Genomic DNA, 26,953 nt, shown 5'->3' on the forward strand with positions numbered 1-26,953 from the left:
CTGCTTGCATGAGTCCTCTGGAATTTTCTCTCTAGGATCGCCTCAAAAGTGAGTGTGCAGGAGCGGTCTGCCAGACGAAAACCACACTCCGCAATAGCGGTAGGTTCATTGGTTTGCTCCGGGAGGCGATTGAGTGGAACTACACTACTGGCCATTAAAAATGCTACACCAAGAATAAATGGTGATGATAAATGGGTATTCATTGGACAAATATATTATACTAGAACTGACATGTGATTACATTTTCAAGCAATTTGGGTGCATAGATCCTGAGAAATCAGTACCCACAACAACCACCTCTGACCGTAATAACGGCCTTCATACGCCTGGGCATTGAGTGAAACAGACCTTGGATGGCGTGTACAGGTACAGCTGCCCATGCAGCTTCAACACGATACCACAGTTCATCAAGAGTAGTGACTGGCGTATTGTGACGAGCCAGTTGCTCGGCCACCATTGACCAGACTTTTTCAATTGGTGATAGATCTGGAGAATGTGCTGGCCAGGGCAGCAGTCGAACATTTTCCGTATCAAGAAAGGCCCGTACAGGACCTGCAACACGCGGTCGTGCATTATCCTGCTGAAATGTAGGGTTTCGCAGGGATCGAATGAAGGGTAGAGAAGCGGGTCGTAACACATCTGAAATGTAACGTCCACTGTTCAAAGTGCCGTCAGTGCGAACAAGAGGTGACCGAGACGTGTAGCCAATGGCACCCCATTCCATCACACCGGGTGATACGCCAGTATCGCTTGCAATGTGCGTTCACCGCGATGTTGCCAAACATGCATGCGACCATCATGATGCTGTAAACAGAACTTGGATTCATCCGAAAAAATGAAGTTTTGCCATTCGTGCACCCAGGTTCGTCGTTGAATATACCATCGCAGGCGCTCCTGTCTGTGATGCAGCGTCAAGGGTAACCGCAGCCATAGTCTCCGAGCTGATAGTCCATGCTGCTGCAAACGTCGTCGAACTGTTCGTGAAGAAGGTTGTTGTCTTGCAAACGTCCCCATCTGTAGACTCAGGGATCGAGACGTGGCTGCACGATCCGTTACAGCCATGCGGGTAAGATGCCTGTCATCTCGACTACTAGTGATACGAGGCCGTTGGGATCCAGCTCGGCATTCCGTATTACCCTCCTGAACCCACCGATTCCATATTCTGCTAACAGTTATTGGATCTCGACCAACGCGCGCAGCAATGTCGCGATACGATAAACTGCAATCGCGGTAGGCCACAATCAAAGTCGGAAACGTGATGGTAAGCATTTCTCCTCCTTACACGAGGCATCACAAAAACGTTTCACCAGGCAACGCCGGTCAACTGCTGTTTGTGTATGAGAAATCGGTTGGATACTTTCCTCATGCCAGCTCATTGTAGGTGTCACCACTGGCGCCAACCTTGTGTGAATTCTTTGAAAAGCTAATCATTTGCATATCGCAGCATCTTGTTCCTGTCGGTTAAATTTCTCGTCTGTAGCACGTCATCTTCTTGGTGTAGCAATTTTTATGGCCAGTAGTGCATAACACCAAAAATATTCGTTCGCTTTATTACAGCAGAGATGTGAAGACTTACTGAACTTGGTACAATCCATTTCCACTGGAATGTTTTGAGTATGGCTATGAAAGTAGTTTGAGGCATATGTTCGTAGCGATTTTTGTTTTTGCATACTGGTATTCCGGATGCTATGGGTTTATATATCTATTGCCATTTTTTATTTGTGGTCCACTGTTGCTATTTGAGTTTACATGTTGTAATTTTGACATTTGGGAGATAGTGAGTGGAGCTGTGGAAATCTACGTCTAAGAAAAAGGGTGCCAAACGGTGAAATCGGCACATTTCCGACGTATTCTTCTGTTTCTGTTGAATGGAGTGGTGACAACAGCGAGGCAGCCAGAAACATTTGCGCTGTGTATGGGGATGATGGCATTGCACAGAGCACGGCAAGAAAATGGTTTTCTCGTTCTAAGGAGGATCAAAAAAATGTGTGTGAAATCTTATGGGACTTAACTGCTAAGGTCATCAGTCCCTAAGCTTACACACTACTTAACCTAAATTATTCTAAGGACAAACACACACCCATGCCCAAGGGAGGACTCGAACCTCCGCCGGGACCACCCGCACAGTCCATGACTGCAGCGCCTGAGATCGCTCGGCTAATCCCGCGCGGCTAAGGAGGATCGTTTTGACATTAATGGATCTCCACTTTCAGGAAGACCTTCGGGATTTGATGAAGATCGTTTTTCACAGAAATCAGTGGGTTGTCATAGGTGCAATGCGTCATATGTGTATCGTTACTGGTGTCTTGACGCTAACATGCGGTAAAGAAAGGATTGCTGGACTCGAAACAAAGCAGCGACTTCCTATACAAAGACCTCCGCCCATCCACAAAGGTTAACGTTATCCATCTGATGCCACAGCGACGGTGTGGTGTACTTAGAATTGCTTCCCCGAGGTGTAACCGTCACTGCTGACATTTATTGTCAACGACTGAGAAGTGCCGGCCGATGTGGCCGTGCGGTTAAAGGCGCTTCAGTCTGGAACCGCAAGACCGCTACGGTGGCAGGTTCGAATCCTGCCCGGGCATGTATGTAATGTCCTTAGGTTAGTTAGGTTTAACTAGTTCTAAGTTCTAGGGGACTAATGACCTCAGCAGTTGAGTCCCATAGTGCTCAGAGCCATTTGAACCATTTGACTGAGAAGTGTTGCAGACAAAATCCATGGACAACGATGCCTTGCAAACAATAAAGGCGAAACGCGTATGGTATGAAAAAAAAGTTCAGATATGTGTGAAATCTTATGGGATTTAACTGCTAAGGTCACCAGTCCCTAATTGCGTCGTTCGCGAACTAACGGGGCCAGCCGGAGTGGCCGAGTGGTTCTAGGCGCTACAGTCTGGAACCGCGCGATCGCTACGGTGGCAGGTTCGAATCCTGCCTCGGGCATGGATGTAATGTCCTTAGGTTAGTTAGGTTTAAGTAGTTCTAAATTTTAGGGGACTGATGGCCTCAGAAATTAAGTCCCATAGTGCTCAGAGCCATTTGAACCATTTTTGAACTAACGGGTCCAAAGGAACGGTTCACCAAGATGAACGGAACGAGCGAGGAACGAATTCTAAGGAACGGTCTTTCGTAGTTCACTTGGGTCGCGGCTTTCTACTTATAATTCCCGGGAACGGGAGACGGTCGGTCTCGTTTTCGCAACGGCACGTCGGCCGGTCTCGTTCCAGCCTCGGTCCCGTTCCCGTCTGTCTCGCTCTCGGTCTCGCTCGGCCGGACTCGTCCTTCTTCGCGTGGCCACTCGTCGCAGTTCCACTGCCGACTGCTCGTAGTTCAGTATCGAGCTGTTGTTTGTTTAGTTCGCTTCGCATGCCCATTCTAGATCTGTTTCAAACCTTTTTGAACTCTGAACTTCTGGTTCTTTTCGTATTCTATTCAGCGTCCCTAATTGCGCAAGTGTTGCCGGAGCAGGATATTATGCACGAATTGACGTTTCGATTGTGACCCATAAACGTTCGGTAGGATCCACACCGGGCGACGTCGGAGGCCAGATCATCCCCTCGAATTTCCAGAACGTTCTTCAAACCAGTCGCGAACGGCTGTGGTCCGTTGACATGGCGCATTGTATTCCGTAATAATTCCAACGCTGAATGGCTGAAAATGGTCTCCAAGCAGCGGAACATAACCATGTCCAGTCAATCTTCGGCTCAGATGGACCACAGGACGTAGTCCATTCCATGTAAACACATTATGGAGCCACCACCAGCTTACGCAGTGCTTCGTCGACACCATGGATCCATGGCTTGGCGGGTGCTGCACCACTCTCGAACCCTCCACCAGCTATCGTCAGCTGCAATTGGGACTTGCCTGACCAGGCAGCAGTTTTTTAGACTAACGTCCGACCGATATGGCTACGATCCCAGACAAGGCGCTGCAGGCGATGTCGTGCTGTTAGCAAAGGCATTCGCGTAGCTCGTCTGCTGCCTCAGCACTATACTAAAATAAAAAATGGTTCCAATGCCTCTAAGCACTGTGAGACTTAACATCAGAGGTCATCAGTCCCCTAGAACTACACTGCTGCCCATTAAAATTTCTACACCACGAAGATGACGTGCTACAGACGTGATATTTAACCGACAGGAAGAAGATGCTGTGATGTGCAAATGATTACCTTTCCAGAGCATTCACACAAGGTTGGCGCCGGTAGCGACACATACAACGTGCTGACATGGGGAAGGTTTCCAACCGATTTCTCACACACAAACAGCAGTTGACCGGCCTTGCCTGGTGAAACGTTGTGTAAGGAGGAGAAATGCGTACCATCACGTTTCCGACTTTGATAAAGGTCAGATTGTAGCCTATCGCGATTGCGGTCTTCGTATCGCGACATTGCTGCTCGCGTTGGTCGAGATCCAATGACTGTTAGCAGAATATGGAATCGGTGGGTTCGGGGGGGTAATACGGAACGCCAGGCTAGATCCCAACGGCATCGCATCACCAGTAGTCGAGATGACAGGAATCTTATCCGCATGGCTGTAACGAATCGTCAGCCACGTCTCGATCCCTGAGTCAACAAATGGGGACGTTTGCAAGACAACAACCATCTGCACGAACAGTTCGACGACGTCTGCAGCAGCATGGACTATCAGCTCGGAGACCGTGGCTGCGGTTACCCTTGACGCTGCATCACAGACAGGAGCTCCTGCGATGGTATGCTCAACGACGAACCTGGCTGCACGAATGGCAAAACGTCATTTTTTCGGATGAATTCAGGTTCTGTTTACAGCATCATGATGGTCGCATCCCGTATTTGGTGACATCGCGGTGAACGCACATTGGAAGCGTGTATTCGTCATCGCCATACTGGCGTATCACCTAGCGTGATGGTATGGGGTGCCATTGGTTACACGTCTCGGTCACCTCTTGTTCGCATTGACGGCACTTTGAACAGTAGACGTTAGATTTCAGATGTGTTATTACCTAGGCTCTACCCTTCATTCGATCCCTGCGAAATCCTACATTTCAGCAGGATAATGCACGACCGCATGTTGCAGGTCCTGTACCGGCCTTTCTGGATACAGAGGTGGTTGTTCTGGGTACTGATTTCTCAGGAATTATGCACCCAAATTGCGTGACAATGTAATCACATGTCAGTTCTAGTATATTTGTCCAATGGATACCCGTTTATCATCTGCATTTCTTCTTGGTGTAGCAATTTTAATGGCTGGTAGTGTACTTAAACTTATCCTAAGGACATCATACACATCCATGCCCGACCCCCCAGGGGGTCCACAACTCTTTTGTGGATACGTGCGTGGTGAGCACGGGGCCCCGAGCCATTGCAGACTTCTTTCTCTCCAGGGCTGCATTTCCTTTCCCTTCCCCTCGTTTCCCCTCCTTGCTCCTTTCCCCTCGCCCTCTCCTCTCCCTCTTGTTGTCCTTGCTTATGTTGAACCCACTATCCTCCTGGTTCTGTTGATTTTCCAATTCGGCTTTGTTGCATAATCACCTCCTCTTTTTGGCATTCCTTGGTCCCCCTCTGGGGTTTGACCTCCATTACCCCTCACCAGTCTCTAAATATGGTACAAGGTGTGATTTTTCACAGGGACCTCATCCTCCGTAGTGTGAGCCATTTGGGGAATACCACCTTACCTAGTGTCTCCGACGTGCGCCCTCCTAGTACATTCCACCTTTTCCTTCACATCGTTGTCTGATACTAGGGTGCATAGCCAGCACGGTAGCCAGCCCGTGTGGTGGGGTCGCTATGTACCCTTTTGGTTGAGCCCCCTGAACACACAGGGATCACACTTCTGACACCTGAGCTGTGACCTCCTCATGCATGCCTTGGAGTGGTTGCTCGTCATCCTGGAGCATCGGAACTCCCGGCAATGGCCGCCGTGCCAGACGGCCCTTGCTGTGGCTGGGTGGCGCCCGTGAGGAGAGCCCCTGATCGGAGTGGGTGGTATCAGGGCCGACGCTATGCAGATGAAACGCATACGGGTCCAAAACTCTGGCCGTTCTTCTGCGGCTGTCTCTCTGCGTGGAACTGATTCCTCGAGTGCTCCTTCTCTCGCCCCTTCGGCCTTCCCTTCCATGGCTACCCCCTGGGAAGAGGGTCAGGCCCATCGTCTAGGGGCCAAACCTTTCCCCCGTTATCTAGTTTGCACCAGGACTGATGGAGATACTTTCACCAGTGTCAAACCTTTATTCTTTGTGGAACGCATTGAAGACAAGTTTGGCGAAGTGGACTCCCTGAGCAAGATGCGGTCGGGGTCGTTGCTGATAAAAACTGCTTCCGCTGCCCAATCTGCGGCCCTTCGTGCCTGTACCCATCTTGGCACAATTCCTGTGTCCATTACCCCTCACCAGTCTCTAAATATGGTACAAGGTGTGATTTTTCACAGGGACCTCATCCTTCAAACTGATGAGGAACTTCGGGACAATCTCAGACAGCAGGTTGTTCACTTTGTTCGGCGTGTTCAGAAGGGTCCTAAAGATAATCGTATTGATACTGGTGCCTTTATCCTGGCCTTTGAAGGGGATACCCTCCCTGAGAAAGTTAAGATTATGGTCTATCGCTGTGATGTGAAGCCGTACATCCCACCTCCTATGAGGTGTTTTAAGTGCTTGCGTTTTGGCCACATGTCTTCTCGCTGTTCCCAGGCCCCTCTCTGTGGTGACTGTGGACGTTCACTCCATGAGGGGAGTCCCTGTGTTCCCCCTCCTGTATGTGTAAATTGTCATGGTAGTCATTCTCCACGTTCACCAGATTGCCCAGTATATAAGAAAGAGAAAAAGATACAGGAGTATAAGTCCCTCAATCGTTTAACCTACACAGAGGCCCGTAAGAAATATGCACAACTGCACCCTGTCTCCATGACATCTAGTTACGCCTTGGTTACTTCCTCCCCCTTCCTTACCCCCATCCCGGACCCATCTCCTCCCCCCCCTCCCCTACGGCTCCCACACCTTCTCCTATGGGCGCTGCTCCCCCTCCCCAGCCGGAGAAGTGTCCTACTCCCGGCACCTTCCAGGCCAAAGGTCTGCTGCAGCGCGGCGACCGCGAGAGCCGGGGTCTATCGGCCCCCAGGTCGCCCGGTCTCTTTCTGTTCCTGATCTTGCTGCAGCTGGCTCCTTTATGCCACACAGCCCTCCTCGATCTCAGCCTCACAAGAAGAAGAAACATAAGTCCCGGGACAAAGAGCCTCTGGTGTCACCGGAGATCCCTTCCCCGACTTCACAACCGGATTCTGACCTATCGTTCATGGATGTCGCCCCCTCCTTGTCGGTGACGGGTGGGGACCCGGCGGTATGACTGGATTTAGCGTGTTCAGCCCTCATTTAAACCATCGTTCTGTGGTTCTCCAATGGAATTGTAATAGACACTATCGTCACCTTCCGGAATTGAAATCCCTTCTTTCGTCCTACTCCGCAGCTTGTGTGGTTCTCCAGGAATCTCATTTTACTGATGCTCACTCCCCGACCCTCCGTGGGTTCCGTGTTTTCTGTCGACATCGGGTCGGACCCTTGCGGGCTTCTGGTGGCGTTTGTACGTTGGTCCGTACAGACATTGCTAGCACGTGGATTCCTCTCCCAACTACATTGGAAGCGGTTGCTGTTAGGGTCCACTTAGACTCTGCAGTCACAGTTTGCAATCTTTATCTCCCTCCTGACAGGACTCTTACACCTGCTGCCTTAACCACCCTTCTTCAGCAACTTCCTCCTCCCTTCCTCCTCCTTGAAGATTTTAATGCTCATCATCCTTTGTGGGGCAGTGCCTTTCTATCTAGACGAGGTCTTCTTATAGACCAATTTATTGCAGACCACGACCTGTGCCTTCTTAATGATGGCTCCCCTACTCATTTCAGTGCCGGTCATGGTACCTTTTCTGCCATTGATCTTTCTCTTTCTTCTCCCTCTCTCCTCCCTTCATTACACTGGTCGCCACACGACGACCTTTGTGATAGTGACCATTTCCCGTTGATTATCTCGCTCCCTTCCCGCTCCCCGATGGACAGGTTACCTCGTTGGTCTTTCCACCGCTCCGATTGGCCTCTCAGGTCGTGTTTTCTCCCTCTTTGTCGGGTTGTATTGATGACGTCCTACGTGACGTGTCTGACGCGATTGTTCGCGCTGCTGGCCTTGCTGTCCCGCGCTCATCTGGACCATTTCGTCGTCGGCAAGTCCCGTGGTGGAGTACGGCTATTGCAATTGCCATCCGTGATCGCCGTCCTTTGCAACACTTTAAGAGGCACCCATCCGTAGCCAGCCTTACTACCTTTAAACGCCTCCGTGCTAAAGCCCGTTATTTAATCAAACAGGGTAAGCGGATATGTTGGGAACGATTCGTTTCTTTCCTTGGTTCTACTGTCCCTCTGTCACAGGTATGGGCTACACTTCGTTCTCTCCAAGGTTGCCATCGGCAGTCCACCCTCCCAGGCCTTCACCTCCCAGATGGCATTTGTACGGATACATTAGTTCTTGCAGAACATCTTGCGACCCATTTTGCAGTGGCGTCAGCGTCAGCCTCCTATCCAGCTGCTTTCCTTCATCAACAACAGCTGGCTGAAGCTTCCACTTTATGTTTCAACCCTTGTGAGTCAGAATCTTACAACGAACCTTTTACTGAATGGGAATTTCTTTCTGCTCTATCTTCTTCTCATGATACGGCCCCTGGCCCAGATTCCATTCATAACCAACTGCTTCAATATCTCAGTGCTCCACAACGGCAACATCTTCTTCGGGTGTTTAACCATATCTGGCTCCAGGGTGACTTCCCTTCTCAGTGGAGGGATAGCATTGTGGTTCCTGTCCTTAAGCCTGGTAAGAACCCCCTATCTGCTGACAGCTATCGGCCAATTAGTTTGACCAATGTTGTTTGTAAGTTACTTGAACGGATGGTAGCCTGTCAGCTCAACTGGGTCCTCGAATCTCTGGATCTATTGTCGCCTTACCAGTGTGGCTTTCGAGAGGAACGGTCTTCAATCGATCATTTACTTCGCTTGGAATCCGCAGTTCGGCAGGCTTTTTCCCAGCGCCGCCATTTGGTTGCAGTGTTTTTTGACCTTCGCAAGGCCTATGACACGGCCTGGCGCCATCACATCTTACTTACCCTTCATCAGGGGTCTTCGGGGCCCACTCCCGATTTTTATCCGCCAGTTCCTGATCCATCGGTCATTCAGAGTTCGAGTTGGTACTGCTTTTAGTTCTCCACTGACCCAGGAGACAGGCATCCCACAGGGTTCTGTCTTGAGTGTCCTTCTTTTCCTCATTGCTATCGATGGACTTGTGGCCTCTGTCGGTCCCTTGGTCGCCCCTGCCCTGTATGTGGATGATTTCTGCATTTGGGTTAGTTCCTCCTCGATGGCATCTGCAGAGCGGCAGCTCCTGGTAGCTATACGGCGTGCCTCTGCTATTGACCGGTGTTTTTCGCGCCATCCTTTGGTCTCTGCCATCCATGACCATCTCGCTGATATTCACCGTGCTGCTTGTTCTATTGACTTCCTTTGGGTCCCTGGCCATGTGGGTATCCCGGGTAATGAGCTCGCTGGTCGTTTGGCTGGGGGAGCAGTTACTTACCCCCCATTTTCTGTAGCCCCTCCTGCAGCGGATTTACGGCTTCACATCAAATCCCAGTTCGCACAGTCATGGGCCAATTCTTGGGAGGCTACTCCCCTGTCTACTAAACTTCGTGCAATTAAGGTGACACCAGGGCCGTGGCGTTCTTCCTTTCGCCTCTCCCGAAAGGACTCGACCACACTGTGTCGTCTCCGCATTGGCCATACCAGGCTGACCCATGGTTTTCTTTTGCGTGATGAGCCACCCCCGCTATGTGATTGTGGAGCCTTCCAGTCAGTGGCCCACATTTTGGTTGAATGCCCCCTTCTTTTGGCTCTGCGTGCTAAGTACAGACTCCCCCACACTTTACCTTTGATGTTGGCTGACGATTCCCGGATGGTCTCACTGGTTCTCAGTTTCCTCCGGGAAAGTGGTTTTTATTCTCAGTTTTAAGGTTTTTAATCTCTCTCTGGTGTTGGGGCAGGGCGGTGAGTGTTTGGGTGTTTCCCACTGTAGGCAGTGTTCGGGGATTCCCGATTCACCTTCCTGACCGAAATCCTCTTTTCATCCCCTTTTCCTCTGTTTTTACCCTTTTTTTAAGGCTTGGTTAGTCTTTCTATTCCCATACGTACTTTCTACATTTTAGCAGTTGTACCTTTTGTCACAGGTGGTCTTGCCTATGCTGCTTCAGCATAGTGTTGGGTTCGTTCTCTTGCCGACTTCCCTCATTTTGTTTTTTTTTTTTTTTTTTTTTTTTACCAATGACAACGTTGGAAGGCGTTCGATACAGTTCCGCACTGTCGCCTGATAAACAAAGTAAGAGCCTACGGAATATCAGACCAGCTGTGTGGCTGGATTGAAGAGTTTTTAGCAAACAGAACACAGCATGTTGTTATCAATGGAGAGACGTCTACAGACGTTAAAGTAACCTCTGGCGTGCCACAGGGGAGTGTTATGGGACCATTGCTTTTCACAATATATATAAATGACTTAGTAGATAGTGTCGGAAGTTCCATGCGGCTTTTCGCGGATGATGCTGTAGTATACAGAGAAGTTGCTGCATTAGAAAATTGTAGCGAAATACAGGAAGATCTGCAGCGGATAGGCACTTGGTGCAGGGAGTGGCAACTGACCCTTAACATAGGCAAATGTAATGTATTGCGAATACATAGAAAGAAGGATCCTTTATTGTATGATTATATGATAGCGGAACAAACACTGGTAGCAGTTACTTCTGTAAAATATCTGGGAGTATGCGTACGGAACGATTTGAAGTGGAATGATCATATAAAACTAATTGTTGGTAAGGCGGGTACCAGGTTGAGATTCATTGGGAGAGTGCTTAGAAAATGTAGTCCATCAACGAAGGAGGTGGCTTACAAAACACTCGTTCGACCTATACTTGAGTATTGCTCATCAGTGTGGGATCCGTACCAGGTCGGGTTGACGGAGGAGATAGAGAAGATCCAAAGAAGAGCGGCGCGTTTCGTCACTGGGTTATTTGGTAACCGTGATAGCGTTACGGAGATGTTTAATAAACTCAATTGGCAGACTCTGCAAGAGAGGCGCTCTGCATCGCGGTGTAGCTTGCTCGCCAGGTTTCGAGAGGGTGCGTTTCTGGATGAGGTATCGAATATATTGCTTCCCCCTACTTATACTTCCCGAGGAGATCACGAATGTAAAATTAGAGAGATTAGAGCGCGCACGGAGGCTTTCAGACAGTCATTCTTCCCGCGAACCATACGCGACTGGAACAGGAAAGGGAGGTAATGACAGTGGCACGTATAGGTGCCCTCCGCCACACACCGTTGGGTGGCTTGCGGAGTATCAATGTAGATGTAGATGTAGACTGCCCTTTTACGTTTTTCCATTTTTCCGTTTTATTGTTCTGACTTTACTGAGATGTCCCATTAGCGGAATGGAGCATATTTGAAACAAGGGACTGATGACCTTGCTGTTTGGTCCCTTAAACCTCAAATAACCAACCAACCAACCATCCATGCCCGAGGCAGGATTGGAACTTGTGACCACAGCAGCAGCGCGGGTCCGGACTGAAGCGCCTAGAACCGCTCGGCCACAACCAGACTGTACTAACGGATACGTTCGTCGTACGTCCTCCATTGATTTCTGCGGTTGTTTCAAGTAGTGTTGCTTGTATCTTAGCACTGACAACTCCACGCAAACGCCGTTGCTCTCGGTCATTAAGAGATGGCCGTCGGCCACGGCCTTGTTCGTGGTGAGAGGTAACGCCCAAAATGTGATATTCTGGGCACACTCTTCGCACTCTGGATCTCGGAATATTGAACTGCCTAGCGATTTCCGAAACGGAATGTGCTCTGCGTCTAGGTCCGTCTACCGCGTTCAAAGTCTGTTAATTGCCGTGGTGCGACCACAATCACGGCGGAAACATTTTTCATGAATTATCTGAGTAGAAATTAGGGCTCCGCCACCGCACTGCCCTCTTATATCTTGTATACGCGATACTGCCATTACATGTATATGTGCGTATCGCAGTTCCACGTCAGTGTATAGCCGCCAACAACAGGTGGCGCGGAATTTCTGGCAGAGGAGGCGCACCTGGTGAACGTCCGATAAGCGAGTGACGTCTGGGAGTGCATCGGTATAGTTCCGCTACAAGAAGAAGTAGCTCGCTAGATAAAGAGAAGAGGAGCCCTGTGTGCCCTCTGCGAAGCCGAAACAATAGAATGTCTCAAGGTTCAACCTCCCGTCGACGACGAGATCATGAGAGATGGAGTAACAGGCTCAGACAACAGGAGGAAAACTCGAACTCAAATCTGTGGAACTATATAATACTACGCTAATACCTCATCCTCATTACACTCATTATGGGATGAAGCTGATTCACTTTTCCCGGCTGCGAAATGGGTTGTTTCGGTTCACAGAATGGAATCTACACGTCATCTTAAGGTCCTGATGTGAGCTGACAGCGTGTAGTGTGTGTATACGGGCTGCACATTGCCGCACTAGATTTTTAGATTATGAAATAACTTCCCAGCAATAATGTACACCGTGCGGTCACATTTACGTGACCACCGCCTATGATCGACGTGAACGTGCGATAACCATTAAAAGACGGCAGGTGGCACCACTAGGGAATATGAAGCGTGTCGGAGGGACGCGGAAAACAGTGCAGTCGTTGTAATGCCAAATGGGAGGCATTTATCTGACGTCGAAAAGGGCGTGATCAGTGGCTTTCTGGACAAGGTTGGAAGCATTTCCGAACCAGCTACCAAGGAGAGGTCCCCAGTCATGGGATAGACTTCTTGAAAGCATCTGTACAGTGATTGTAGGCTAAAGTCCCAGGTATCACAACGTCCACACATTCAGTCTGGTTGATCTTCGTTCACGAGTAATCGACGAAAAAAATCGGTATCTTGAGTGACAATCAGTGGCGTTAAATAGTATTTAATGGACTGGTTATGTCGTGTAATGGATAGGGTGTGGACTTAGCATGCAGAACGTCGTTGATTCGAATCTTGTGGTTCCAACATTTTTTAAGTCTTTATCGAAATAATTTTGATCATTATTTGCATTCAGTTACTTGATTTAAATGTAGTATTTTATTTGTAATCTATTGTCACATCATAACCGTCATATGAACTTCTTTATTTCCTCTCTTTTTTCTTTATTTCTTTCTTTTCTCGCTTCATACCTTTGTTCATATGATTTTCATTAATTTTATGTATTGATTTGGATTTAATTTCTTTCATTTTATCATCCGGGAAACGAACCCCGGCCGTTAGGTTTGACATTCCGTAGCGCTGACCACTCAGCTTCTTTAATGATGAAGTCCCAATACGTGGAAGCGAACGGAAGGATCTTTGTCTCTCCGCAGTCCATAGCGTGTCCCGTGTCAAGACAGCGGTCAACAACAGCAGACTTTTTTCGCTGACCCAGTCTGGTGTGACGTCTACGTTCAGCACATCTATCCTTAACAGTGCGACACGTCTGGCCAATGTATGATTTCCCACACTGGTGCGGGATTTTATGTGTCCCTGGTCTCCTTAGACCTAGGTTGTCTTTAACAGATCCCAGCATCGTTTGCACTCGCGCCGGAGGACGGAAGACACATTTTATTTCATCTACCTTGAACAGCGTGCCGATGTCAAACTACATGCCACCAACATAGTGTAGAAAAACAATCTTCCTGGACTTCTCCATTTCTTCTGGATGTTACTGAGCTCTACCGTGTGCAGGTCGAAATGCGTTACGAATCTGTTTATCAGAGTACAAGCTTTGTACAAATACAGAGCGAAGATGGCTAAGCTCAGCTGATAAGCTCTCTCCATCTGAGATAACTCTACCCTGTGAACGAGAGTCCGTAATACGCCAGCGCACTGAGATGGGTGATGGCAGCTCGTAGGTCGTAGATATAAGTCAATATGAGTTGATTAACGAAACACAATGTGACCCAAGGAACCGTCCCTTTTCCTGTAGCCAAGACATCAAGGAACGGAAGGTCTACATTTTTCTCCACTTCCATGGTGAAACAAATGCTCGGATGTAGGGGGTTAAGATGTTCCAGAAGTACAGGAAGCGTTGCTGCTACACGTGGCCAAACTACAAAGGTGTCGTCCACATATCTCCCTGCGCCTTCCTAGAGAGCCAGCGTATGTATTGGCGAGCCACTGTAGCAACGCGTCAGTAAACACCTGAAGATGACGAGCAGCTGTCTCGTTAAAATACTGTGCAGCTTCCACGCCCGTCAGCCAATGAAGCATTCATTACGTCGGGAAAGTGTCAAACAGCACAATTTTACTTTTCTTGAAAGTGGAAATCTGTTTTGGTTTTCAACAGCTTCAATTTCATAATGTATTTAACTTGTAACTCGTTTTTCATAGTACTTATAATTAAAATGATTTCACTTACTGATTATTGCAACGTAGTGTAGCAGTAATGTAACAGGTAAACTGTGAAAAAGACCACTGACTACATTTTCTAATACTACTGACAAGATTTTTTCGATTGCGTTAGGTACGGCACTTCTTTAAATTTCTATAGAATGTTTGGTCCTAGGTACATGATCATGTTGTACATTCCAACATTTTTTTCACGTTTGGAGAAACCTTACTTTTACGGAATAGTTTTCGTTATTTTAGAAAAAGACTATTGCCCACAATTTAAAAATGGATTAGTGAAATACACTAAACCCCAGTTACAGTCCGCAGCTCGTTGTCGTGCGGTAGCGTTCTCGCTTCCCACGCCCGGGTTCCCGGGTCCGATTCCCGGCGGGGTCAGGGATTTTCTCTGCCTCGTGATGACTGGGTGTTGTGTGATGTCCTTAGGTTAGTTAGGTTTAAGTAGTTCTAAGTTCTAGGAGACTGATGACCATAGATGTTAAGTCCCATAGTACTCACACCATTTGAACCATTTGAACCCGTTACATAGACGGCCATAGGCGGAAGTATGAAAAGTCTTCGAAAATAGGACACTCTCCACTATTATTCACAAACGACGAGTAAATGTTTCTGTTCATGTGAATGAATAATCCAGGTGACGGATAAATGTGCTTACTCCTGTGAATTAATAACTGTTCGAATATATACTTTTGTTTGTCATACGCGAATAACGAATTGTATTTTTTACACATATTCGTTATACGTGAACATTTGTATCGATTTTGCACATCTCCTATTTTATCATCAGCAAACATCGCATTTCTCGAAGAGTCTTCACATGTTATTGTTGTGGTCCTCAGTCTTGAGACTGGTTTGATGCAGCTCTCCATGCTACTCTATCCTGTGCAAGCGTCTTCATGTCCGAATAGCTACTGCAACCTTACATCCTTCTGAATCTGCTTACTGTATTCATCTCTTGGTCTCCCTCTAACTTTTTACCCCCCCACCCCACACTTCCATCCAGTTGTAAACTGGTGATCACTTGATGTATCGAAATGTGTCCTACCACCGAGTTCTTTTTTTTTTTTTTTTGTCAAGTTGTGGCACAAATTGGTGTTACCGGCCTTGACGCAGTTGTAATACCGGTTCCCGTCAGATCACCAAAGTTATGCACTGTCCGGCTTGGGTAGCACTTGGAGGGGGTCACCGTCAGGATCTGCCGAGTCTTGTTGGCAAGTGGAGTGCACTCAGCCCTGGTGAGGCAAACTGAGGAGCCACTTGATTGAGAAGTAGCGGCGTCCGTCATGAAAACTGACAACGGCTGGGAGAGCGGTGTGCTGACAACATGCCCCTCCGCACCCGCATCCGCATCCAGCGACGCCTATGGCTAAAGCCGTCGGCACACGGACCGTGCATCCGAGCGTTGAGCGTTGAACGTGTCGAGTTTCTGACGTCATAACGTGGAATAGCACGTTCGGGAGTCTTTCCGAACGTGCAGAGCAATATCTGGCGTGTCAGATATTCTGAGCGTGCGTCTGAGCGTTGACCAATGAGATGGCACAACGCCCCCTACGTCACACGCACGTCGTCTCTCTTCAGTACAGAGTTGTGAGGCGCCATATTGGCATTCATTTCAAGCCTATATGTATATATGCCGTTACTGAGCACCAGCAAATTGAGAATCACTAGAAAACCGATAGTCAACTGTGTGATTCGTCCCCATAAAATAATGAGAAACATCATATTTGTGGCAAAAGAATTATTGTAACTTGCGTATTACGAGATTAGGCTATTTGAAGCCAGCGCCATACTGAAGATCCACCAAACCGCATTGTTCTTGCTACAATTTGTTGTAATTTTTTGTGGCGGCGTTCGTAGCGACAAACAATTCGCTGTAGAAACGGCTTACGAAGTCACCGCCACACTTTTAATAGCGGGCCGACCGGTCCGCTGGAACAGTGAACAGAAAGATGAAAACCCAAACACTCTGATTAAATAAAAGTCGGTACTTATCTTTATTGATGAAGATACAGAAACACAATAGTGAACTCCGTGTCTACAGAATCTGTCTAGTTCGAGTCGGAGCGGCTAGGTCAGCGTCGGCTGACGACAAACAACAACTCTGCTGCGATGAACACACAACTGACTAGCAAGTACACAATTCGGTGGCGAGTATACAACTGAGCGGCGAATACAGAACTGTCCTAGCGCTCGCGACTCCAGCGCTTAAGAAGCCAGAAGCCAGCGGTGGCGCGCGCAGACTTGCGGCGATTTGCTGTCTCGCTGGCGCTGCTTATGCGGACGGCGTCCGGACGCTGATGCTGCCAACCTTTTGGCAGCGGGCTCGGGTGGCATTACTGGCTAGGATATAACATAATTAAATTTCAATTAGTAACATATCTACGATTAAGCTTTTCTCCCAGACGTAAGATACTATTATTACATAACTTGGGCCGTTTATTGGTGTAGCGTAATGACTGCCGTCACTGTCTAATACAGCGTAGATTGTTGCGGTGATGGTTCGCGTCTTGCCACTTCCATATTTTTTTTTCCTAACATTCGCGTTTTTATTGGGTTCTGATACTTCATTATCAGTATAATATAAGTATACAGTATAATATTTGATGTTATGTAAATATAAGTTCACCTTTTTTGTGGGGTCACTGCGTTCGATTGGCTTAATCTACCGGACAGCTTGCACTGCTTGTATAAATATATTTTGTTTCTTTTTCTCTTACGCTTCGTAATTCACATGTTGCAAAGTTTCTGCTACTGGGTAGGAACACTGATCAAGTAAGACTGACCTTGGGGTTTTAATGAAATGTAGGAATGATGTGTCCTTATTGATTGGACATGGTAATTTCCTTTTCGTGGACGATGGAGGAAATGCGCGTTTTAATAGACCTAACATGGGAATTTTACGAGCGCCCGTTGAGTAAATAATGTGATTTACGAACTAGAAACATCCCTCAACTGCCGCTGGAGTGCGTTGCGATCGCGTATACCATGTTGGGGCCCACGTACCGTATGCACAAGTCGCATCGTTCCTGAGCGTTGGTCGGCCGGGTTGGCCGAGCGGCTCTAGGCGCTACAGTCTGGAACCGCGCGACCGCTACGGTCGCAGGTTCGAATCCTGCCTCAGGCATGAATGTGTGTGATGTCCTTCGGTTAGTTAAGTTTAAGTAGTTCTAAGTTCTAGGTGGCTGATGACCTCAGAAGTTAAGTCCCATAGTGCTCATAGCCATTTGAACCATTTTTTTTCCTGAGCGTTCAGCAGCACGTTGAACTTGGCACGCTCAACGTTAACGTTCGACAGTACGGTCCGTGTGCCGACGGCTCAAGGATGACACGGTTGCCGGTCGATACTGTTGGACATTAAAGAGCGATTCGGTCGGTGCTTCTTTTGGTGCCAGAAATTTCTTGTATCCCCAGTTCTATTCAGTACCTCCTCGTTAGTTATGTCATCTACCCATCTAATCTTCAGCATTCTTCTGTAGCAGCACATTTCTAAAGCCTCTATTCTATTCTTAACTATTTATCGTCCATGTTTCACTTCCATTCAAGGCTGCACGCCATCAAATCCTTTCAGAAAAGGCTCCTAACATTTTAATCTATACTAAATTTTAACAAATCTCTCTTCCTCAGAAACGCTTTCCTTGCCACTGCCAGTCTACATTTTATATCTTCCCTACTTCGACCATCATCAGTTATTTTGCTCCACAAATAGCAAAAGTGATCTACTAGTTTAAGTGTCTCATTTCCTAATATAATTCCCTCAGCATCACCTGATTTAGTTTACATTACATTATCCTCTTTTTGCTTTTGCTGATGTCCATCTTATACGAGGGTTGGAACTTTAATTGTGGCAACTGATTATTTACAGCTTCCATTCTCTCCTTGTTTAAACTGTTAATCGTCCAGTTATCACTTCCAAACATGGATACTCTCCGTCCAAATACCCTGAGAAAAGATTTGCTATCACTTATGTCTATTTTCCTTCTTAACAAATGTCTCTTCTCCAAAAATGTTTTCCTTGCCATTTGCCAGTCTACATTTTATATCGTCTCTATTTATACCATGATCAGTAATTTTTCAGCTGAAATAGCAAACGTTACTTACTACTTTAAGTGTCTCGTTTCCCATGCTAATTCTCTCAGTCTGACATGATTTAATTTGACTACATTCCATACCCTTGTCTAGTTTTCTTTTTATTTTTATTTTATTTTTTTTGTGTTCATCTTATCTGCCAGTATCTTTGGTAAAAACGAATTGTGCTGGCCGGCCGCGGTGTTCTAGCGGTTCAGGCGCTCAGTCCGGAACCGCGCGACTGCTACGGCCGCAGGTTCGAATCCTGCCTCGGGCATGGATGTGTGTGATGTCCTTAGGTTAGTTAGGTTTAAGTAGTTCTAAGTTCTAGGGGACTGATGACCTCAGATGTAAAGTCCCATAGTGCTCAGAGCCATTTGAATTGTGCTGTTATCTCACTGTTATTCTAAGGTGAATTTGTTTTCTTTGCAGACCGAGATGATCAACGCGATGTGATGAAGTCATCGCCACAGAGGAAGGAAACACGTCTTCACGCAGCGAGAACGTGTTAACACCGAACACTGTGCCCCGGAGTACGATTTACCCGTCGTCCCTAGGGTACTGGTGTATCTTGTGTGTTATGTGGGATCCAGGCGGCTGTGACTCACAAGGCCCTCTCGGCTTACGCTGTGTGATTAGCGACACCACAGTTCTACTGCTACCGAGTCTGTGATTTCATAGTTACTCATATGACTTTTTTGACACTGCCTCGCTTCATCTGAAAGGGACATTACAGGGGAAAAAAATCTCTTGAAACAGACAGATAGCTAAGCAGATAACAGACACCACTTCCTTTCTAGTCAGTCGACCTCAGAAAACGAAACGTACCTTCCAAGCTTAAAATACTTATTCCTTAAACTAAAGATTTCCTAACTGGAGTAATAGCTGATCATTGACAGCTGTTGGCGAGTAGTGTAGCGTGTGTTGGAAGACTGTAACAGTGCCCGTGCGTACTGAATATTAATGGTTCTAAGAGTGAAAGATTCCCGGCCAATTAGCCACGTCATTAATGCTCCCCATCTGCATTTTGTTTTTGTGCGTAGCTGCTTGGGAAAGATCTCCGGCGAGGAGATTCAGCGAGATCAGTACCCGCCTACCGTCTTGAGCTCAGCCAAGGTGCTATTCAGTGCGGGTGGTAGTGTTTGAAAAGGTCGGATTGAAATTTTAAGTAGCAGAATAGCTTCCATTGCTATAGGTAGGTGGCTGTGAAGCTGACCGACGAAAATTAGCTAAAGTACACTGTATTGTTGCCTTAACTAAATTTCACTGTGCCATAAAATTTCGATCTGCTTTCATTTAAAATATGCGTGTGATTCTGGTGTAGGAAACCATTGGAAGTAGTGTTTCGTTGTCGTAAAGTAGATGGCGTAGAATTAATTATTCAGTGACTGTGTAATTCAGACACGCTATACTGTAACGCTAGTAATCGAAACATGTTTAACACCGACGTTTCATGAAGGAGACTTTAGGACTGGGAAGTACTTTCTTTGTTTCAAAATCGAAGAGTGTATATTTTTTTATTTTTTATTTTTTTTAGGCGTGTGTCATCGTGAGGACGAAATTCAGGCACTGACAATAGCTAAGGCGTGTGAAATACACCATATTCTATGGGTGTGTTAATACTGAAATGTAACAAAAAAAACGTGAAATCTGAGGAAAGAATACTATCGGTAGTTAGGGGCTACACATATATGTACCTGGGCCAGGACAAAGAAAAAGAACTCTAAGTATTGGTGATAGATTATCAATTTTGTAAAAACTTGAAAAGACACGTGTCAAACTGGCGTAGAGAGTACATTTCTAGATCGCTTATGGCCTCTTCTGTCGTAAGGCAGAAAATCTAGGCATTTGCAATAGTAATCCATGCTTGTGAAGCGTTACATTGTTGTACGTAAATTGGCAACCATTGTCGTTTCCTCAAGGGCACTAGCTGTAGTTCAAAGCGAGAGACAATTCTAGTGTCCCGCTGACGGATGAGCGATCATAAGAAAACACTCGAGAGTTATCACGATTAGCGAAAACAGGTTGCCCATATTAAAATTACAACTGTCTCTTTCTAGACGGTACGGCAGCATGTATTTCCGTTTTTCTTGCAGAGATGTTCCATCATAAGACAAAAAATTCCAGGCGATTCCAGGCTTTGACAGTAGCTATTCTAACTTGTGAAAAAAACTAACCTGTTTTCTAAAAGTGGGCCAACATAGGTGTTTCGTCAAGGATACCATCAGGGGATCAGAGTGACAGGTATTTTCAGGGCCCTTGTTGGACTTAAGCATTACAAGCTAACCTCTGAAGTCTCGCCAGACCTAGTTGTATACATATAAATTGTCTCTTGTCACTTCCCACCCGAAAGAAAAAAAAGAAACACTCTCGATAGATCAAACTCACGTATAGCTACAACTTTCATTTGGGACGGTCCTAACCACACACGTAAGGGAAGTAGTCATCTCCCGACGGCTAGGGTAAGTTCTTTACGAGTCGCTGATTCCTCGCCCAGCTAGAAGTGCGACTATGGGGAGGGACTGGAGTGCGTGCCTAGTGCGTGAGACGAGTTGGGCGATGCTTGTGGTGGGGGTGGTGGTGCTGCTGCGGGCGGGCGCCACCCCGGAGCCTCCGCCCCCACCGCCCCCGACGCTGCCCCCGACGCCGGCGCCGACGCTGCCCGCGCCGCTGACCAACCACACGGGCATCTGCGGCAGCGTGGACGCGCGCAACAACGTCACCGAACTCAAGCGCAAGCTGCAGGGCTGCCGCGTCATCGAGGGCTTCCTACACGTCGTGCTCATGGACAACACCAACGAGACCAGCTTCCTCAACGTCAGCTTCCCCGAGCTCAGGGTGAGAGCGGCTATTTGCCCCAAGACTAGTTTACGCGACGACGCTGGGCTGTACCCCACTTAAACTAGTCTCTACCTGTGCTTTTTTTTATTATCATTTTATACCTTACATAAGGTGGGCTGGCTGCGGCAACTTTACTCCGCTCTTCAGCCACAGGCAGTACAATAAGAGAAAAATCAATGAAGGCACAAAAGTAACATAACGCTGTTTAAAAAAAACATTAGATATAGTAATTTAAAAACCACGCGGAGAAAAACAAGGAAACTGTCAGCACTGTACACGAACACTGATGATTTAGACGACACACGAGAACGAAGGATCGTGGGCGGCGAAAACACTAAGGCGCAAACACGACATCACACACACAAAACCGACGGCGATGATCTCCGGCGCGCTAATGTTCACGGGACGTGTGCGAGTCTGGGGACCTGCCAAAAGGGGTAAAAGGTAGGGGAGGAGGGAGAGGGGAGAGTGGAGATGCCAGTTGCAGGGGAGGTGAGGGGAGGAAAAAATGTATAGGGGGTAGGGGAAGCCTGGGGGGAGGAGGGGGGAGGAAGGGAGAAGAGAGAGAGGGTGCCCTGAGGAAAAAACACAGGAAATGGAGGAGGACCAAAGTTGATAGAAGGGGTAGATGGAGGGGAGGAGGGCATCATTAGGGAGGGGGAGCAGGTGGAAGCTACCTTGGGAGAGGGTATGGAGAGTGGAGAGATGGAGAGCAGGTGGGACGTGGAAATACAGGCGCGGCAGCAGACGGGGGTGGGAGAGGATGGGAGAGACAAGTGGGTGAGGAGGATCTAGTTTATGGGAGGTGTAGAGGATCTGTATCCGTTTGAGGAAAAGTAGGAGGAGTGGGAATAAGATCGTACAGGATCCGCATGGGGGAGGGAAGACGGATGCGACAGGGGAGGCAGAGAGCATGGCCTTCGAGGATTTGAAGGGATTTGTAAAAGGTAGGGGGGGGGGGGGGCGGAGATCCAGGCAGGGTGGGTGTGCTTTCTTATGACCTGAGTGATTTTATTACTGGAAAGTGAGAACATATTTTTCGAAGCAATTATTGGCAGATCAAGAATAAATACTTTCCATTATTACAAGCTTCTCTTCCCACACGTAATAACGGAAACTGCACTTCATATATATTACAAATTATTGAAGCGATTTCACAGCTCTACAATAACTTTATTATTTGAGATATTTTCACAATGCTTTGCACACACATACAAAAACTCAAAAAGTTTTTTAGGCATTCACAAATATTCGATATGTGCTCCTTTACTAATTCGGCAGACATCAAGCCGATAATCAAGTTCCTCCCACACTCGGCGCAGCATGTCCCCGTCAATGAGTTCGAAAGCATCGTTGATGCGAGCTCGCAGTTCTGGTACGTTCCTTGGTAGAGGAGGTTTAAACACTGAATCTTTCACATAACCCCACAGAAAGCAATCGCATGGGGTTAAGTCGGGAGAGCGTGGAGGCCATGACATGAATTGCTGATCATGATCTCCCCCACAACCGATCCATCGGTTTTCCAATCTCCTGTTTAAGAAATGCCGAACATCATGATGGAAGTGCGGTGGAGCACCATCCTGTTGAAAGATGAAGTCGGCGCTGTCGGTCTCCAGTTGTGGCATGAGCCAATTTTCCAGCATGTCCAGATACACGTGCCCTGTAACGTTTTTTTCGCAGAAGAAAAAGGGGCCGTAAACTTTAAATCGTGAGATTGCACAAAACACGTTAACTTTTGGTGAATTGCGAATTTGCTGCACGAATGCGTGAGGATTCTCTACCGCCCAGATTCGCACATTGTGTCTGTTCACTTCACCATTAAGAAAAAATGTTGCTTCATCACTGAAAACAAGTTTCGCACTGAACGCATCCTCTTCTATGAGCTGTTGCAACCGCGCCGAAAATTCAGAGCGTTTGACTTTGTGATCGGGTGTCAGGGCTTGTAGAAACTGTAAACGGTAAGGCTTCTGCTTGAGCCTTATCCGTAAGATTTTCCAAACCGTCGGGTGTGGTACGTTTAGCTCCCTGCTTGTTTTATTCGTCGACTTCCGCGGGCTACGCGTGAAACTTGCCCGCACGCGTTCAACCGTTTCTTCGCTCACTGCAGGCCGACCCGTTGATTTCCCCTTACTGAGGCATCCAGAAGCTTTAAACTGCGCATACCATCGCTGAATGGAGTTAGCATTGGTGGATCTTTGTTGAACTTCGTCCTGAAGTGTCGTTGCACTGTTATGACTGACTGATGTGAGTGCATTTCAAGCACGACATACGCTTTCTCGGCTCCTGTCGCCATTTTGTCTCACTGCGCTCTCGAGCGCTCTGGCGGCAGAAACCTGATGTGCGGCTTCAGCCGAACAAAACTTTATGAGTTTTTCTATGTATCTGTAGTGTGTCGTGACCATATGTCAATGAATGGAGCTACAGTGAATTTATGAAATCGCTTCAATCATTTGTAATAGCCCTATGTATATATAGGGCTATTATATATATATATATATATATATATATATATATATATATATATATATATATATATATATATTGATAGTGACCGGGCATCAAACGAAAAAATTCCAAAGAACGAAACTCGTCTAGCTTGAAGGGGGAAACCAGATGGCGCTATGGTTGGCCCACTAGATGGCACTGCCACAGGTCTGACGAATATCAAATGCGTTTTTTTTTTAAATAGGAACCCCCATTTTTATTACATATTCGTGTAGAACGTAAAGAAATATGAATGTTTTAGTTGGACCACTTTTTTCGCTTTGTGATAGATGGCCCTGTAATAGTCACAAACATATGGCTCACAATTTTAGACGAACAGTTGGTAACAGGTACGTTTTTTAAATTAAAATACAGAACGTAGGTACGTTTGAACATTTTGTTTCGTTTGTTCCAATGTGATACATGTACCTTTGTGAACTTATCATTTCTGACAACGCATGCTGTTACAGCGTGATTACCTGTAAATACCACAGTAATGCAATAAATGCTCAAAACGATGTCCGTCATCCTCCATGCATTTGGCAATACATTCCTCTCGACATACGATTAGTTCGCCTTCCGTAATGTTCGCACATGCATTGACAATGGGCTGACGCATGTTGTCAGGCGTTGTCGGTGGATCACAATGGCAAATATCCTTCAACGTTCCCCACAGAAAGAAATCCGAGGACGTCAGATCCGGTGAACGTGCGGGCCAGGGTATAGTGCTTCGACGACCAATCCACCTGTCATGAAATATGCTATTCAATACCGCTTCAACCGCACGCGAGCTATGTGCCATACATCCATCATGTTGGCACTACATCGCCCTTCTGTCATGCAGTGAAACATTTTGTAGTAACATCGGTAGAACATTACGTAGAAAATCAGCATACATTGCACCATTTAGACTGCCATCGATAAAATGGGGGCCAAGCATCCTTCCCCCCATAATGCCGCTCCATACACTAACCCGCCAAGGTCGCTGATGTTCCCCTTGTCGCACCCATCGTGGATTTTCCGTTGCTCAATAGTGCATATTATGCCGGTTTACGTTACCGGTGTTGGTGAATGACGCTTCGTCGCTAAATAGAACGCGTACAAAAAATCTGTCATCGTCCCGTAATTTCTCTTGTGCCTAGTGGCACAATTCGTGGTGCATAGAAATATGGTACGGGTGCAATCGATGTTGATGTAGCATTCTCAATTTCCGATTCTCGCGCAATTTGTCTGCGTATTAGCCGCGACAGCAGCTAAAACACCTACTTAGGCATCATCATACCGAGCAGCATACATAGCACACGCCCATTGGGCATTTTGATCACAATATCCATACATCAACACGATATCGACCTTCTCCGCAATTGTTAAACGGTCCATTTTAACACGGGTAATGTATCACGAAGCAAATACCGTCTGCACTGGCGGAATGTTACGTGATACCACGTACTTATAGGTTTGTGACTATTACGGCGCCATCTGTCACAAAGCGAAAAAAGTGGTCCAACTGAAACACTCATATTTCTTTACGTACTACACGAATATGTAATAAAAAATGGGGGTTCCCATTTTAAAAAACGCAGTTGATATCCGTTTGACCTATGGCAGCGCCATCTAGCGGGCCAAACATAGCGCCATCTGGTATCTCCTTTCAAGCTAGACGAGTTTCGTTCTTTGTAGTTTTTTCGTTTGACCCTTATTTCGTGAGATATTTGGCCCGGTCACGATCAATGGACCACCCTGTATATATATTTTGAGTTTATGAATTATTATTCTGAGATCAAAGGTACCAGGTCTGTTCAAAAAATTTTTCTACTTTTACCTTTTTCTTCTAGAGTGTGGTCACCTTCGAAACACTCTCCTCTGCAGTTGATACACCACTCCCAGTGCCGTTCACACTTCCGGAAGCAGGTTTGCTACGCCTCTTTCTGGATTGTGCGAAGCGCTGTCTTCGAATTTCCCTTCATCTCGTCTGTCGTTGCAAATCTTCGTCCTTTCAACGGGCCTCGGTGCCAGTGACGGCCATTTGTTGTTTCCAAGGAAGCCAGTTTCGGGCCGGCAACCAGACTGTCTGTGTGCTAAACACACTGAGCTTACACAGCTGTGCTCTCAGGTGCGCGTTGTTTGGCAGCAGGAGCGCTCTCATGGTTATCTTATGCAATCCAAGGGCACAATTGTACGTCAGCCTGGTGACTGATATTGCTGTGCAGCCATTCATGAACAGCATTCCAGGGGGCGTTTTCCAACAGGATAACGCTCGCTCATATACCACTGTTGTAACACAACATGCTCTACAGAGTGTCGACATGTTGCTTTGGACTTCTCGATCACCAGTTCTGTATCCAATCGGGCACATATGGGACAGCAACTCCAGAATCATCCACAAACAGCATTAACCGTCTCTGTATTGACCGACCAGTTGTAACAGGCACGGAACTGCATCTCAGAAACTGACATCAGGAAACTGTACAACGCAACCTATGAACGTTTGCGTGTTACATTCAACGTTTTGCCGATTACACCAATTATTAATGTACCGGCATTGCATGTTTGCAATGGTTTATCTCGCGCTTAAATTAACCAGTGACCTTGCAATGTTAATCAGTTAAATATGTCTAAATTAATTACTTGCCTCCGCCCCCCATAAACCATGGACCTTGCCGTTGGTGGGGAGGCCTGCGTGGCTCAGCGGTACAGATAGCTGTACCGTAGGTGCAACAAAAACAGAGGGGTATCTGTTGAGAGGCCAGACAAACGTGTCGTTCCTGAAGAGGGGCAGCAGCCTTTTCAGTAGTTGCAGGGTCAACAGTCTGGATGATTGACTGATCTGGCCTTGTAACACTAACCAAAATGGCCTTGCTGTTCTGGTACTGCCAACGGCTGAAAGCAAGGGGAAACTACAGCCGTAATTTTTCTCGAGGGCATGCAGCTTTACTGAATGATTAAATGATGATGGCGTCCTCTTGGGTAAAATATTCCGGAGGTAAAATAGTCCCCCATTCGGATCTCCGAGCGGGAACTACTCAAGTGGACGTCGTTATCAGGAGAAACAAAACTGGTGTTCTACGGATGGGACTGTGGAATGTCAGATTCCTTAATCGGGCAGGAAAGTTAGAAAATTTAAA

The 26,953-nt window shown here is 47.1% G+C and overlaps 1 protein-coding gene across 1 annotated transcript in view; it reads left to right on the forward strand.

Moving 5' to 3' along the window:
* Positions 1-21,062: 21,062 nt before the first annotated feature.
* LOC124716810 (insulin receptor-related protein-like) overlaps positions 21,063-26,953 on the forward strand; it is a 162,128-nt gene continuing 156,237 nt past the window's right edge. Inside the window, exon 1 of the mRNA XM_047243360.1 lies at positions 21,063-21,341. Coding sequence (XP_047099316.1) covers positions 21,063-21,341 — 279 coding nt within the window. The remainder of the gene's footprint in view (positions 21,342-26,953) is intronic.

The sequence above is a fragment of the Schistocerca piceifrons genome, chromosome 9, assembly GCF_021461385.2.
Source record: "Schistocerca piceifrons isolate TAMUIC-IGC-003096 chromosome 9, iqSchPice1.1, whole genome shotgun sequence".
Taxonomy (NCBI): Eukaryota; Metazoa; Arthropoda; class Insecta; order Orthoptera; family Acrididae; genus Schistocerca; species Schistocerca piceifrons.